Source organism: Pelodiscus sinensis, chromosome 2, assembly GCF_049634645.1.
Source record: "Pelodiscus sinensis isolate JC-2024 chromosome 2, ASM4963464v1, whole genome shotgun sequence".
In the NCBI taxonomy this organism is placed as follows: domain Eukaryota; kingdom Metazoa; phylum Chordata; order Testudines; family Trionychidae; genus Pelodiscus; species Pelodiscus sinensis.
The window spans coordinates 92,541,445-92,555,760 of record NC_134712.1 but is presented as its reverse complement, the minus strand read 5'-3'; the positions used below and the strand labels follow the sequence as shown (position 1 = coordinate 92,555,760).

At 41.5% G+C, this 14,316-nt stretch overlaps 1 protein-coding gene across 3 annotated transcripts in view; it reads right to left on the bottom strand.

Annotated features, from left to right (window-relative positions):
• DOK6 (docking protein 6) overlaps nucleotides 1-7,497 on the bottom strand; it is a 369,141-nt gene extending 361,644 nt beyond the window's left edge. The window contains exon 1 of one of the 3 annotated variants that reach the window (XM_014572701.2): nucleotides 6,922-7,497. In XM_014572701.2, the coding sequence (XP_014428187.1) occupies nucleotides 6,922-6,987 (66 nt within the window). In that variant the 5' untranslated portion in view covers nucleotides 6,988-7,497. The remainder of the gene's footprint in view (nucleotides 1-6,921) is intronic. The other 2 variants (XM_014572702.2, XM_006121422.3) reach the window with 2 other exon arrangements.
• Nucleotides 7,498-14,316: the final 6,819 nt, after the last annotated feature.

Below are 14,316 nucleotides of genomic sequence, written 5' to 3'. Positions count from 1 at the left end.
GTATTGAAAGGACTCGTGCCTTCCCCCTGCCTGTCAGGCAACAGCCCCAGGGAAGGCATGAGCCCTTTAAATAGAAGCAGATGAAAAGGCTCTAGCGTCCTCAACTCCCAGGCAACATGCTACCAGGGAGGTTCGAAGCAACGAGCCCTTTAAATAGCAGGAATTGAAAGGGCTCACAACTCCCCTTTCCCACTAATGTGATGCCTGGGAGCTGCAGGGGTTGTGCAAGTCCTTTCAACTCCTGCTATTTAAAAGCCCACCCATTCCACCCGTGGCCACACCCCTTCTGGGGCAGCCCTCAATCAAAACTTATTGCCCACCCCTGCCTTACATAGAACTTAGGGAAGATGGTAAGGGACTGCCAACCCACCCTGTTTCTGAACTCCCACAAGGACAGGCTGCTTTCCCAAAAATCTTCAGGTAGTGGACAAAGCAGGCAGCCAAATGATGTTATAAGGGAATACTGCACAATTTTTTAAATGAGCATGTGCTCTAATAGATTAACATAACAATGAAACAACAATAATGGGGACACTGTTAAGTAAGGAGTTGGTGTATTTCTGGAAGTAACCTTTATGCAGATGAAAGGTAATCCCTTTGAAACCAATGGTATTACACACGAGAGAATATATTGTGGTTCCCATAACCTGCACTATCATAGTGGCACTAGGTATAATCTTCAGGATAGAGAAGCTGTCACTAGAGGCCAATGCAAAGTATGTATTTAAACAGTGAGTTTAAACCACCACCAACACCACTTGGAAAAATGAGGTTTATTTATTTTTATTTAAAGTGCATTTAAAGGGCATCTAAGTCACTCTAGATTTTTGCTCGATTTTGTCCAGTCAATAACTCACAGATTAGTAGTTCATAACTAGTATGGCTATGTATAATGAGCTGATTGGAAATCCATGTATCTTTCATTTAATTCTGCAAATTCACGTACTCAACTCTAGCCAAAAAAAGCTTTAATTCAAGCATAAACATCTCATTAAAGAAGTGAATCATTTGCAATTAATTTCTTCATGACAAAAAAAGAATTATTGGTGTTCAAAGATGATACTGTCAGGATTGTACAGTACATGTTTCTAGATCCTTTAATAGATTAGAGGCAAATCCTTTTAATGCCACATCTCAGTTTGTCTTGAAATGGTGTGACAATAACAGAAGTTCTTATGCACAGAAATATACTTTTGAATTCCAAGGGTCTGAAGATTCATTAATATTAAATAAAGCACATTATAAACAGAAATGATATTAAAAGCCCCTATCTGAATTATTTTCATGAACTGAAAAAAGTCAAAATTTAGTTTACATATGACAGTAACGTAAGAGGTACCATCATTAATTCCTTCAAAGACCTTGAGGAAATATAACAGAAAATATAGGATCAGCTATGGAAATAAAATATTCAAGTTAGCTCATTCTACCTGAGACAAAGTTGCTGCTTTTGTTCATAATAAATTACTTCTATCTACTCAAGTGAGAGGCCATCAGTTATGCCCATTATGTCCGTCATGACCCCTCCTGTTAAACTGAGCTTTTGTTCTCAATGTAAGTTAAAGCATTGCACATTTATTGACTTATTCTTAGCCAGACTGTAAATTAAATAATAGCATTTTGTAAGGTATTTGTGGCTCCTTTTGAAACATTGCACTATACTGCAGCTAAGTTCATGTTCACTATAATGGTAACTCTGTCATCAACCAGCAGAAAAAGCATTGTGCTCGTCTTAAAAAAAAACACTATCTGAAATGGTTTACTAGCATGGTTAAAAATAGTTTGCTATATGATAAAAACTTTTCATTTACTGGCTAACAGCAACCTGTTATTTATTACTCAATCAAGGTTGACTAGAGTGGCAGGTACAATTTTCTCTTTAGATGACAGCACTAGACTACAAAATGAACCACTCAGCAAATAATTCTGTTCACCAGAATGTGGGAACACATAAACAATGGGATATATTCACAAACTCAATGAAAATTTCTAGTAGACAGAATTCTTTTCTACTGTGGTCAAAGCGCGCAATACATAAATAAAAGATGTGACCACAGAGGTTGAAATGGATCAAACTAGAACTATAGAAGTGGTACGATATTTCGTTTAATTAGACTATTTTAATATGACCTCAAATTGCTTTCCTTCTTAGAAACAGCACTTCAACAATGCTTGAAATCTTTGCAGCTCAGGATACAAGATGACAACAAAAGGATTACTGTCTCTTACAAGGAAGTTGCAACTTATAAGCACAGCTAAAGTTGTGTAAAATTGTGTCATATGAATTTTAATTTAACACAAATATAAGAGTCAAAAAGAACAAAAGTGGCATAGTCCTATTCCACACTACACAAATGATCTATTATGATCTGAACGGCATACCATATTACAATTAAAGTTATTTCAAAAGAGGGTCATGCAGGTCAAATGTAATGGCTGCAGAATGGGATATTTTCTTTATGTAATATTAGAGAAATGCAAAATATCGAACACTGTGCTAATGGTAGACAGCTGAAAAGGCCACTGTGAATCTATATCTTTAAAAAAATGTCTTAATTACAAGTATGCTCAGTTTGACTATAGAGTCCACATTTCTGAGATTTCAGATATTTACAAAAGATTGCAATTGATATGCATATGTTTAGGATATTTTCTGCACAGACTTTAATGCATTGTATTGCAAGTTGCTATGCATCCTAAAATACTTTCTATGTCTTTTAAAAATGTATATAAAAACGTGAACTAGAGCCTTGGTGGTTAAACTAGTTGAGTGACTTTCTTCCATAACTTGCTGCTTCTGCAGCAGCTGCAGTTACATTCCCAGTGGGGCAGTTGACAGATTTTTACAAAAAACAGAATTGCAAGTAAGGTTTTTCTTTGTGATATTGTCTCTGACTCTAGATCAAAAGGAGCTATTTTTACCAGCTTCATAAAGAAACAGTATACACAATGGGGTCAATTCGAAAATTGCTGGATGGAAGAAACGTACACACAAATCCATTAAGACACAAGGCTAGTGTTAGACTGGTTCTTGGTTGTGAGCAAGACGACAAAATTAAAATGATCAGTATATCATGTAGGTCCACTGCAAAACAAGTCATTATCAATTCTAGTAAGATGTTTTGTATTTTATTTCCATTAGGACTTTGGCCCTTTCTTTCCATTTGGACTTTGGCCCTTTCTATCTGAAATAATCATAAACGATTTTGGTATGAAATCGTTAACCCGTGGCTACAGTACTGATTGTAATGTATAATAATTATCCTAGTTCCCCTGAAAATGAATAGAATACTCTTGTAAAATAATTTCAAAACGTAAAAATAGATGCTGATATTGAGAATGTTCAAGGAAAGGAGAACTTCCTATACTGAAATCTATATACAAATAAATACCTGTGGGATTACCCAACTGGACTCCATAGCATTTAAGAAGTGAAGCAAAATATACCTTTAATAAAATAGTGATACATATGCCATATTTTGTAATAAAGCACTTAGAAGAATTTTTCTTTTAAGAACTGTAATATTCATGAGGTGTGGTAACAAGGTGACAGAGGGTTTGAGTTTCCAGAAACCACATAGTCTACCAAAATGTTACTCAAAACCTCAGATTAATTTGTCAAATATGCATTACACTTTCTGCATTTGTACTGTAGCACTATTTCACACACCTGAATATTTGACTGTCCACAGGTTGCATTAGATCACAATATCTTTAGTTTGGTTCCTAGCCAGAGCTCACTCAGTCATAAAGAGAGACTGAATACAGCAAAAGCACCGGAAGAACGTCTGCAATGGGCTGTCCACCTTTCTAGAGGATAGATACTTTCTTAGGAAAATATCCTTCAAAAATTAATGTATTTTAAAAATGCTCTAATGAGATAAAACACTTTACATATTTCAGAATTATCTAGGTAACAAGTTCCAACATACAGACCCTCTACTTCATTATTTATTTTCTTGGATGATAACACGTTATTACATCCCTTAAAGAGGATTTATTCACCTACAGGAAAACAGTCTTAGGTACATTTCATAAAAGCTTAACCATAAAATAAAACAAACAGACTCTCCAGTTCATTTTGGAAATACACTTTTATATAAAGGAAAGAATCACAAATCTTTAGTGTTCCACTTTATGAATAAAATTTGCATTCATTTAGAAAATTCAGACAGGACAGAATGTGATTAGCTATAGATTGATATACACACATTCACACATTTCTGCCACAGCTTTGCATTACTTTTGATGTTAGGTTTTACACAATATGTTTTTGTAAATTATGTGTTTAGTTTACTTTCAGCTACATTTCTACTTTCTACATTTACTTTCTTGAACTACCTGATGTTGTACAGTCTGAACTCACAAACCCTGTATCTTTTCAACAGAAGATAATTTTCCAGAGAGGATATAGAGATGGTCTAGTCTGCCTTCTGCAACACAACCACCAAGCTACCATAAATAAGGTGTAGTTCTGAAGAGTGAACTACCATCATCAAGCCCCTCTTCAATATCTAAAAGAAGAACTTAAATTCATAAAAATTATGCCTTGATGCAATTACTGTCTTCATGTGTGTCACTTGTAGATCTTTACATTCAGCTTATGTGATGCCTGCTAATATGCAGCCATTGTATGCATACTTATTGTTTAATTCCTGTATATTTAAAGATACTTCCGAAAATTGTCTGTAAGTCATCAGAACAATTCTGCCTCCAATTAAGAGCTGGTCATCTGAAGAAGTAGGCCGTGCCCACTAAAGCTCATGATACAATTTACATGTTTTCTTAGTCTTTAAAGTGCTACCAGACTATTTGCTGTTTCTTAAGTTACAGACTAACTGGGCTACTCCTCTGAAGCTTCCAATTAAGAGCACCAACATGCTGTGACACTGACCCCGTTCAATCTGCCCATTGCTTTGGATCAGGCCCCCATAATATTAGTACTGTCTCGGGAGCTAAGGGTCAACAACAAACGCCACTAAGGTCCAAACATAGCTTCCTGAAACTAATGTTCCACCCAGAAATCCACGATTGTGGGATGGATAGGTAAGGCGTCCTAAAATCGTTTCCCATCTGAAGGGTACAAGAGTCAGCTGTACATGAGATTCCAACTAAACTCTGCTGTGCCCTTAAACATCCCTGTCAAGACAGCAAAGTGTCCCAATGGTCGATTTATGATCATTCCCATTGTCCTGTGTACCGTACACTGCGTCTGCAAGCTAAGCATAGCATCAGAGGACGAGAGATTAGCTCTGCGATAAGGTCTCAGCTACTTGTAAAATTGCAGATTTCACACGGCCTCTCCCTTATCTGCCTTGGGGGGGAAGGGGAGGGGAGAGAAGAGATGACGACAGAGGAACGCGTCTCATTCTTTCGACAGAAAAAAAAAAAGCTCTGGGTACGAGAGCTGAAGCCTGAGACTGCACCTTCTTTCCTGCCCTCTGCTGTGTGACAGACTGTTTTCAATTCACTTTCCCTTCCTGCCTAAACAGCCCATTAAGCGGAAAGCGTCCCTTCCGAACACCTAGCGGGATTCGGCTCTGCTCTCCATTCGAACTCGTGTACTGAAGTCAACGGAGAAGTTAATTCTCCATGACACCAATTTAATAGAAACCTAAACGTGTTGCCCCTTCTCAGCCCGTTGTCTGCACCTCGTTCCCAGGAGGGGCCTTCTGCAGGAGCAAACAAGCGCCGGTGCCACCAATCAAACCCCAAGGCGGCCCTCTCTTTCGCTTCACTCCGCACACCTGCCAGTCTACAAACACGTGTGGGAACTGAAGGAACGCCTGGGCGGGGACTAATTACATTGCTCCCCGCAAACTGGCAATTACTTCTCCCTGAACAACGTTCCTAATAAAATCATAAGAAATCCTCAAGCTCGTGCCTTTACACAAAAGCAAACTTTCGGCTGGCGTCGTGGGGGGCCTTTCAAACCACATCGTTTCAGCACCCGCACAGAGAGAGCGAGAAGGCAAAGTTCCGAAGCGTTTAGAAAGTTCGCTCCGGTCTATTGATGTTTCGGTGCCTGGGGTCGCTGTACCTCGGCCCTTCAGAGCTAGCGTTTGTGGACAAGCAGAGTAAGCATTACCTAGCTAATGTGCACTCCTGAAAGTGACTCTGGGTACCATTTTCGGCCACTTTCCCCTATCCACTGGCTTATCTCTCAGCACCCATCGAAGTCCGTCAGACTTTCAGTTCCCCCTTCAGTTCGCATAGTCTGCCCATAGGCATGGAACTCCTGCCACCGATTTTCCTACCCTGCCCCCAGACCAGCTACTTTGCGCCCCTCCTCCAGCCTCGGGCCGTAATTCTTCCTGCACCATTCTTCGCTGCTTCCTCAATTTAGCAGACTGTGGGGAGCCGTTCAAAAGTCTCAGGGTTTTTCAGCATTCCCTCCGGTTGGAGCCACCCCTTCCCACACAGGATAGAGGGGATCTCTGCCCAACATTTACAGACATTGGTCCACTCTCCCCCTCCCCCAGTTTTAAGATGCAACTTGAGCCAGAGGGCGCAGGGAGGAAGAAACACGCAAAGGGAAATTTCCTCCCCTGCTTGAGACACCGCTATAGCGAAAAGAAGGCTCCCAGCAAATTCCAAAACCCAATCACCTCTATTAGCCAAACAAGTCAACTACCAAGGAAAATAGGAGAACCGATGCCTTCAGTGGGGGGAGGAAGTGGGGATCCACTGTCTGTAAGGTGCTCTGCCCACGCAACCCCCTTCTCCCGCCTAAGTAAAGGGAAAGCAAAGTCCGCCAGCAGCAGGTCCCTGCTCCCCAGCCCCGCCACTCAAGCCCCGCTCACCCACCCACCCACCCAGCAGCGCCCTGCCCGCCAGCCGCGGCAAGGAGGTGCGGGCGGGTGCCCCCCGCCAACCCCTCATACCGCGCGCGAGAAGGGGGAAAGAAACCAGCCGGCTCACCCCCAGCTTCCTGCTGCGGATTTTCACATAGCCCTGCTTGACGATATCGTTAAAGTTGGAGGCCATGGCCAGCGCTGCCTGCTTCCCTCCGCTCAGAGCCCGGGGGCCTCCTCCTCCTCCGGCTCCCGCGGAGCTGCCGGCATCCAGGCAGCGGGCTGCGCCCTGCGCCCGCCTAGCTCGCGCTGCCCTGCCGCTGCTGCAGCCCGCTCCTCCCGCCGGGCGCTGCGCTCAGCAGTGGCAGCGGCAGCCAGGGCTAGAGAGCGGGCGGCTCTGCTCCGGCGGCGGGGAGAGGCAGAGAAAGCGGGGAAGAGAGGCGGCCGCCGCTCCTGCTCCTCGCTCTTCCGCCAGCTGTTTGCTCCCCCTCCCCGGCTGCTGTCGCCGCCGCCGGCACGGAAGCCGCCCTCCCGCAGCACTCGGCGCTAGCGCCACCGCTGCCCGGACCGCACCATCCGCCTGCGCCGCGAGGGGGAGGGAGGCAGGGTGGGCACCGGCTCCGGGCCGCCTCCTCATACCTCAGCAGCCAGGGGAGGAGGGGAAAGCACCATCTGCCGGTCCCCACCTCCAGGTTCCCTTCCCCGCACCTCAGCCAGGCACGCTCCACCTACCTACGCTCCCTGGAGAAGATGCTCAGGGAGCTTATGCCCTCGCTCCCTCAGCGGGCTCCTTTTGCCTCTTGAAACGTATTAAGGACAATAACTTGCCCTTGCCCTTGCTTTTCCCTCTGCCTTGGCTAGTTGGACTACAACTGTTGAAGCTCTGAGCCTGCATACCTTGGTAGGCACAGTTCCTGCATGTGTTCATGTGGGCAAAGTCATGGCAGAGTTCACAAGCACAAACAATGTATTGGGTACACTTGTGAGAGGACCAGATACCGCAAACACTACCGGGCAAGAGAAACTTCACTCAGCTATCAGTCTCTTTGGTTGAGACTTTCCCACCCAACCAGGGCATTTAGCCACAAGAACACCTGTTGAAATGAAACATCTGACTAACATGCATGGCTAAAATGGTTTGAAAAGTAAAAAATTAAAGTGATTCGGGTGTGTATTTGGTTGCAGGATTATGATTATATCGTGCTAAAGGAAGAGCGATCATCTGCACATAAGCATAAAGCCAGGGCTTTAAAAAATAGCCATGTAGGAATGCACGGTGGCTCCCATTAAAAAACATTCTGGAGCATTGCATCAATAAAGCAAACATTTTAAACAACAACAACAACAAAGCTAAAATCCCTTTGAGCTTGAGAAATGGAATTCCATACAGCACTATACGCCATACTGTATCCTCAGCAGTGATAAACTTGTCTTTAATTATAATGCTCCTTGAGGCAAATCTTGCAAAGAATGATTTATGCAATAGTGCTAGATTATGTTTTGAAGACACCAGGAAAAAATTGATTTACTTGGTGTTTGTTTTAGGCATGTGCAAACCTATAATGGACAGTTTATTTAGCCTGCTCCAGACAGCCAAGCTGTAGATGCAAGAAACACACATCATTAGCAGATTGTAAAAAATGAGATTTGATCTTAGACTATTTTATGTGAAAGTTAGAGGATTATGATAGGTTTAATGAAAGTTTCATGACATTTTTACTAAGAATTGCTTTTCTCAGTCAAATCGTACTATTGGCCCTAAAGCATCATTTATGAAAAATTAGCAGTATACTGTATATGTGTGTGTGTGTGTGTGTGTGTGTGTGTGTACATGCACGCACATACACTACAGTTTTAATGTGTGCTTTTAAGGAGAGATCAAGAGTATGCTTTTCCATAATTTCCTTTTCTATTTTAAATGATTTTCAGATCAGTCTCAGTAAAAATGTTAATGTACAGGACATTAAAATCATAGTATTATATTTACTTTTTCTCCCATTAAGTGAGTTTCTTCTCTGAAATAATATTATTAAATTTGGCCAACCTTTGGGCAAGTTGAACTTTCTCAATAAAACTCTCTTGAGTTACATCTAGAAATACATCTTTAAGCACATAAGGAAAAGGTGGCGATAGATCAGAATCTGGAAAATAGATTTCAAAGCTTTTCAGATGTAGTTATGAGAAGAGGCTTTGTCACTTTAATATATATTTTCAATTAATATGTATGAATAATAAGTGGACTAAAATATATAACTTGATGTGTCTGGACCTCCAAATTTTTTTAAACTTATCTGAAAGTCTGAACTTGTACATTTTACCTCGCATCAAATTAGCCTGGTTTAGGACCCTAGGGAAAAAATGATCACTAAAAAGTCTGATCTGTTGACATTAGTGGACTTTGGATCAAACCCTAGAGAGTTTGAAATTTTCCAAATGCTAGGTAAAGAATATTCTCACACCATTTCATCATTTTTTCCTATTTAATTTACATTTCATTTGCTAGCAGATAGGTGAGGTAAGAGTTTAACTCTCCATAAACTATCCTTGATGGTGTATATTTTGGAATGGCTTCTAGCAGCATAACATCTGCATTATTTCCATCCAAGTAGAGGCATTTATCTAATCAGGCAGTTGTTCATGGCAGATAAGATAAGAGGGAGATGGAGAGAAATATTTATCATATAGACAGTTGTAGTTTTGTGGCTATTTATAATGAAATGAGCTAGAGATAATATAACTTTGTTCTCCAGCTCTAGATAGAGGGATATTTCTTTCATTATTTTGAATGTGGGGGTTTTTCATATCAAAATATTTTGTGATTCGGGAAAAAAAGGGGATTTATTTATTGACAGAAGCCTTTTAAAAAAGGCATGAGGACACATTAAATAGAGTGTTTGACCAAAATGAGACTAGGAGTTTAAATTACAGAAAAAATTTCACTGTTCAAAGAGCAGTATGCAAAATGTGCTTAAGAACTTTTAATAGGCAGCAGCAGGGTCCACATGGCCCCATACTGCTTAGTATGTATTTACACTTAAGCTTGCTGCACACTAAGTATCTGTGTAAACAGGCTCTTAGAAAGTCCATCTAGAGAGTGCTCTGTTAGCAGGACAGTTTTCTGCATGGGTACCTGCATGGCCCCACAGTACACCAACATTTTTATGGCTGAATTAGAACGTTTTCACAGGCTCCTTTCCCAAATGCACCCCTTCTACTTGTGCTACATTGACCACATCTTCATCATCTGGACCCATGTGAAGGAGGCCCTTGACGAATTCCACTGGGATTTCAACAATTTCTACCTCACCATCAGTATCAGCCTGGATCATTCCACACAAGAGATCCACTTCCTAGACCTACAGTACAAATAACTGATGGCAACATAAATACCATTCTATACAGGAAACCTACTGACTTCTTTATTTCCTTACCCATCCCTAGCTTTCATCCAGAACACATCACACGATCTATTGTCTACATTCAAGCCCTAAGATACAACCATATTTGCTCCTTTCTCTCAAACACAGAAAAACATCAACAGGATCTCTATCAAGCACTCCAAGATAGATCAACAAAGAAAATAACAGAACACTACCTGCCATTATATACAGTCCCCAGCCAGTGGCGGATTTAGGGCATGACGAGTGGGGTGGCTGCCCTGGGCCCTGTGCTTCAATAGGCCCCGCGCATGCACTAATTCCTGTCGGCTGTGGCTGTTGCGCATGTACGAAATTGTGCTGCCCTGGACCCCGTGGCACTCTCATCTGCCCCTGTCGCCAGCTAATACTTCTCCTACACATCATCAAGGATCTACAACCTATCATAGACAACGACCCCTTGTTCTCGCAGATGTTGGAAGGCCAATCCTTGTTTTTCAGACAGCCTCCCAACCCGAAACTAATTCCACCAACTTCACACCCATTAAAAAAATCTGTTCCAGGAACCTATCCCTGCAACAAACCCCATTGCCAACTCTGTCCACACATCTACCCTAGCAACATCATCGCAGGACCTAACCACATCAGCAGTACCATCAAAGGCTCATTCATGTGCACATCTCCTAATGTAATATATGCTATCATGTGCAAACAATGCCCCTCTGCCATGTACATCCAACAAAATGAATTGTCTATACGGAAAAGAATAAATTGATACTACATTAAGAATATCAACATACAAAAACCAGTGTGGGAACACTTTAAACTTCCTGGACATATAGTTTCAGACTTGCAAGTTGCCATTTTTAGGAACCCCCCCCCCCCTCCAAAAACAGATTGGAACGAGAAACTGCTAAACTGGAATTCATATGCAAATTTGGCGAGGAGTCCTGTGGCACTTTATAGACTAACCAAAGTGTTGGAGCATAAGCTTTCGTGGGCAAAGACCCACTTCGTCAGATGCATGTAGTGGAAATTTCCAGAGGCAGGTATAAATATCAGGCTAGAGATGACAGGTGGATCCAATCAGGGAGGATGAGGCCCACTTCTAGTAGCTGATCTGGAGGTGTGAATACCAAGAGAAGAGAAGCTGCTTTTGTAGTTAGCTAGCCATTCACAGTCTTTGTTTAATCCTGAGTTGATTGTGTCAAACTTGAAGATGAACTGTAGCTCAGCAGTTTCTCTTTGAAGTCTGGTCTTGAAGTTTTTTTGCTGCAGGATGGCTACCTTTAGATCTGCAATTGTGTGTCCAGGGAGATTGAAGTGTTCCCCTACAGGTTTTTGTATATTGTCATTCCTAATATCTGATTTGTGTCCATTTATTCTTTTACGTAGGAACTGTCCAGTTTGGCCAATGTATATAGCAGAGGGGCATTGTTGGCACATGATGGCATATATTATGTTAGTAGATGTGCAGGAGAATGAACCAGTGACAGTATGGCTGATCTGGTTAGGTCCTGTGATGGTGTTGCTGGTGTATATATGTGGACAGAGTTGGCACCGAGGTTTGTTGCATGGATTGGTTCCTGAGTTAAGAGTTATTATGGTGCAGTGTATAGTTGCTGGTGAGAATATGCTTCAGGTTGGTGGGTTGTCTATGGGCGAGGACTGGCCTGCCTCCCAAGGCCTGTGAAAGTGAGGGATCATTGTCCAGGATGGGTTGTAGATCACTAATGATGTGTTGGAGAGGTTTTACCTGAGGACCAGTGGTGATGGCCAGTGGTGTTCTGTTAGTTTCTTTCTTGGGCTTGTCCCGTAGCAGGAGGCTTCTGGGTACACGTCTGGCTATTAATCTGTCTCCTCACTCCTGCACATCTATTAACGTAATATATACCATCATGTGCCAACAATAGTGCAGCATGTGCAGCAAGGCGTTATTTCAAAAGAATGTTGAGAAGGACTTCTTACTCCATTTCCCGTATCCCTCATTTGACAAGGATTAAGGGAAGTCAAAGGAGGGGTGTTCTTCCTTCAACTTCCTGCTGAGTAGACTGTGTCAAAAACTGAAATAAGCTATTTCAACTTAAGCTATGCAATTGACATAGCTCAACTTGCGTAGCTTAATTCAACTTTTGACCTGATGTGTAGACATGTCCTAAGGGAAGTCAAAGGAAGAGTGTTCTTCCTTTGAATTCCTGCTGTGTAGACTCACTTTTATCAAAAGGCTGCTCACCTTGGTGGAACACTTTCTCTGTTGGTGCATAAAATGAATGGTTTTCCTCATACTGTATGTTTCAAATCTGCCATCCCATATGAAATCATGAATGTTTAAGAAATATCATGATCACATCCATTAGTTAAATCAGTTTGAGACAGGATAGAGACGTCTCTCTATATGATCCAGGAAGGAGGCAAAGCTCTCTGTTTTTAGCAAAGCAAGGAAGTTGTGTTCTTCTCTACCCTCTTGCTGGTTAAATCTTGAATAAAGTTACAGGTACAAGTTTAGCAGGGAACTGAATGTTAATATCCAAGGATATGTCTACACTAGCCCCCTAGTTTCAACTAGGGAGGCTAATGTAGGCATTCAAAGTTGCAAATGAAGCCCGGGATTTAAATATCCCGGGCTTTATTTGCATCTTCTCGGCCGGGCGCCATTTTTAAATCCCCTTAGGCCGAACTAACTGCCCGCGGCTACACACGGCAGTCAAACGTTAACTCGAACTAAGTCCTTAGTTCGAGTTAACCTCATTCCACGAGGTGTAACAGTTAACTCAAACTAAGGACTTAGTTCGAGTTAACAGTTGACTGCTGCGTGTAGTAGCCGCGGGCAGTTAGTTCGGCCTAAGGGGATTTAAAAATGGCGCCCGGCCGAGAAGATGCAAATAAAGCCCAGGATATTTAAATCCCAGGCTTCATTTGCAACTTCGAATGCCTACATTAGCCTCCCTAGTTCGAACTAGGGGGCTAGTGTAGACATACCCCAATAGTGACACTGAATGATTGTCTCCAAACATACTTTTAGGTTCCTTAGCATTCTCAAATTAAAACAAACAACAAATTTCTGAATGTTAGTGTTAAGGATGAAAATATATTCCCCTTAAAGACTGTATTAACAGGACTAAACATCTAATTTAAAAAGCTAATGTTTTGAAAGCTATTGCGTTGACAATTAGGTTTCACAGCTGCCTAGCTTCTGTACCCCCTGGCCTGATATCTTGCACAGACTATCAATTTCCATGAATATAAGTCTGCTGTGTTGAGAATATATAAAAATACTGTCTTCTGTATCCACCAAACTGAAAAGCTACAACCATTTTTTCCACCCAAATTTGATTCATGTGCATTACTGCAAAGCCTGTATTCCCCACAAAGTTTAGGGTAGATAGGATAGGCCTCTAACTTGTACTCACAAGAGGGTGTTTCTGACTTTATCATAAAGTTGAGTGGGAATTCAGTGGAGTCCTCTGACTTACACTGGATGATGAATGGCAGAGAAAGGATTGACCTTGTACTGTTTATGATGATTAAAATGTGAAAAATAATCTGTGGCTTTTATCAGAAGTGGAGTAGTGAGGGGTCAGATATCTCTTCTTTGTGGTTTTGAAGCTCAGGGGCCATTTGTGTCTTTTGCTCTGTATACGCCAATAACAATATGCAAAAACTATGTGGAGAAACCTCAATAACTTGTATTTACTAATGTATATATGTTTTGTACTTACTAATGTACACAAACATGCAAAGCCTGGCTGTATGTTTTTTATGATTGATTTCAGGCAGCTTCTAAAACATAGTAAACCCCAAGCACCATGAGAGGTCTCACAAACAACTCAGGGGGACACTATTCTATTCCTATACCTTAAACCACTATATAGAGAGTTTGGGTTGGAACAGTAAAGCAATGAGCAATCAGAGAGAGATAGAATTTAGATTTGTGTTGGAATCTTAAGTGCAAGTTTTCTGAGTTTATAACTTTTTTCATTTTTTTAAAGTTAACTATAGTTGAACAATCAAAATATATTATTATAAACCACACCCCCAGCTTTCTCAAGATTTTTTATGCATTTCTTTGTTTTCTTTTAAATAAAATTCAGTAAATAATTTGTGTTCCTACCATCCTGTCCCATGTCTGCGTGGTTTTTTTACTA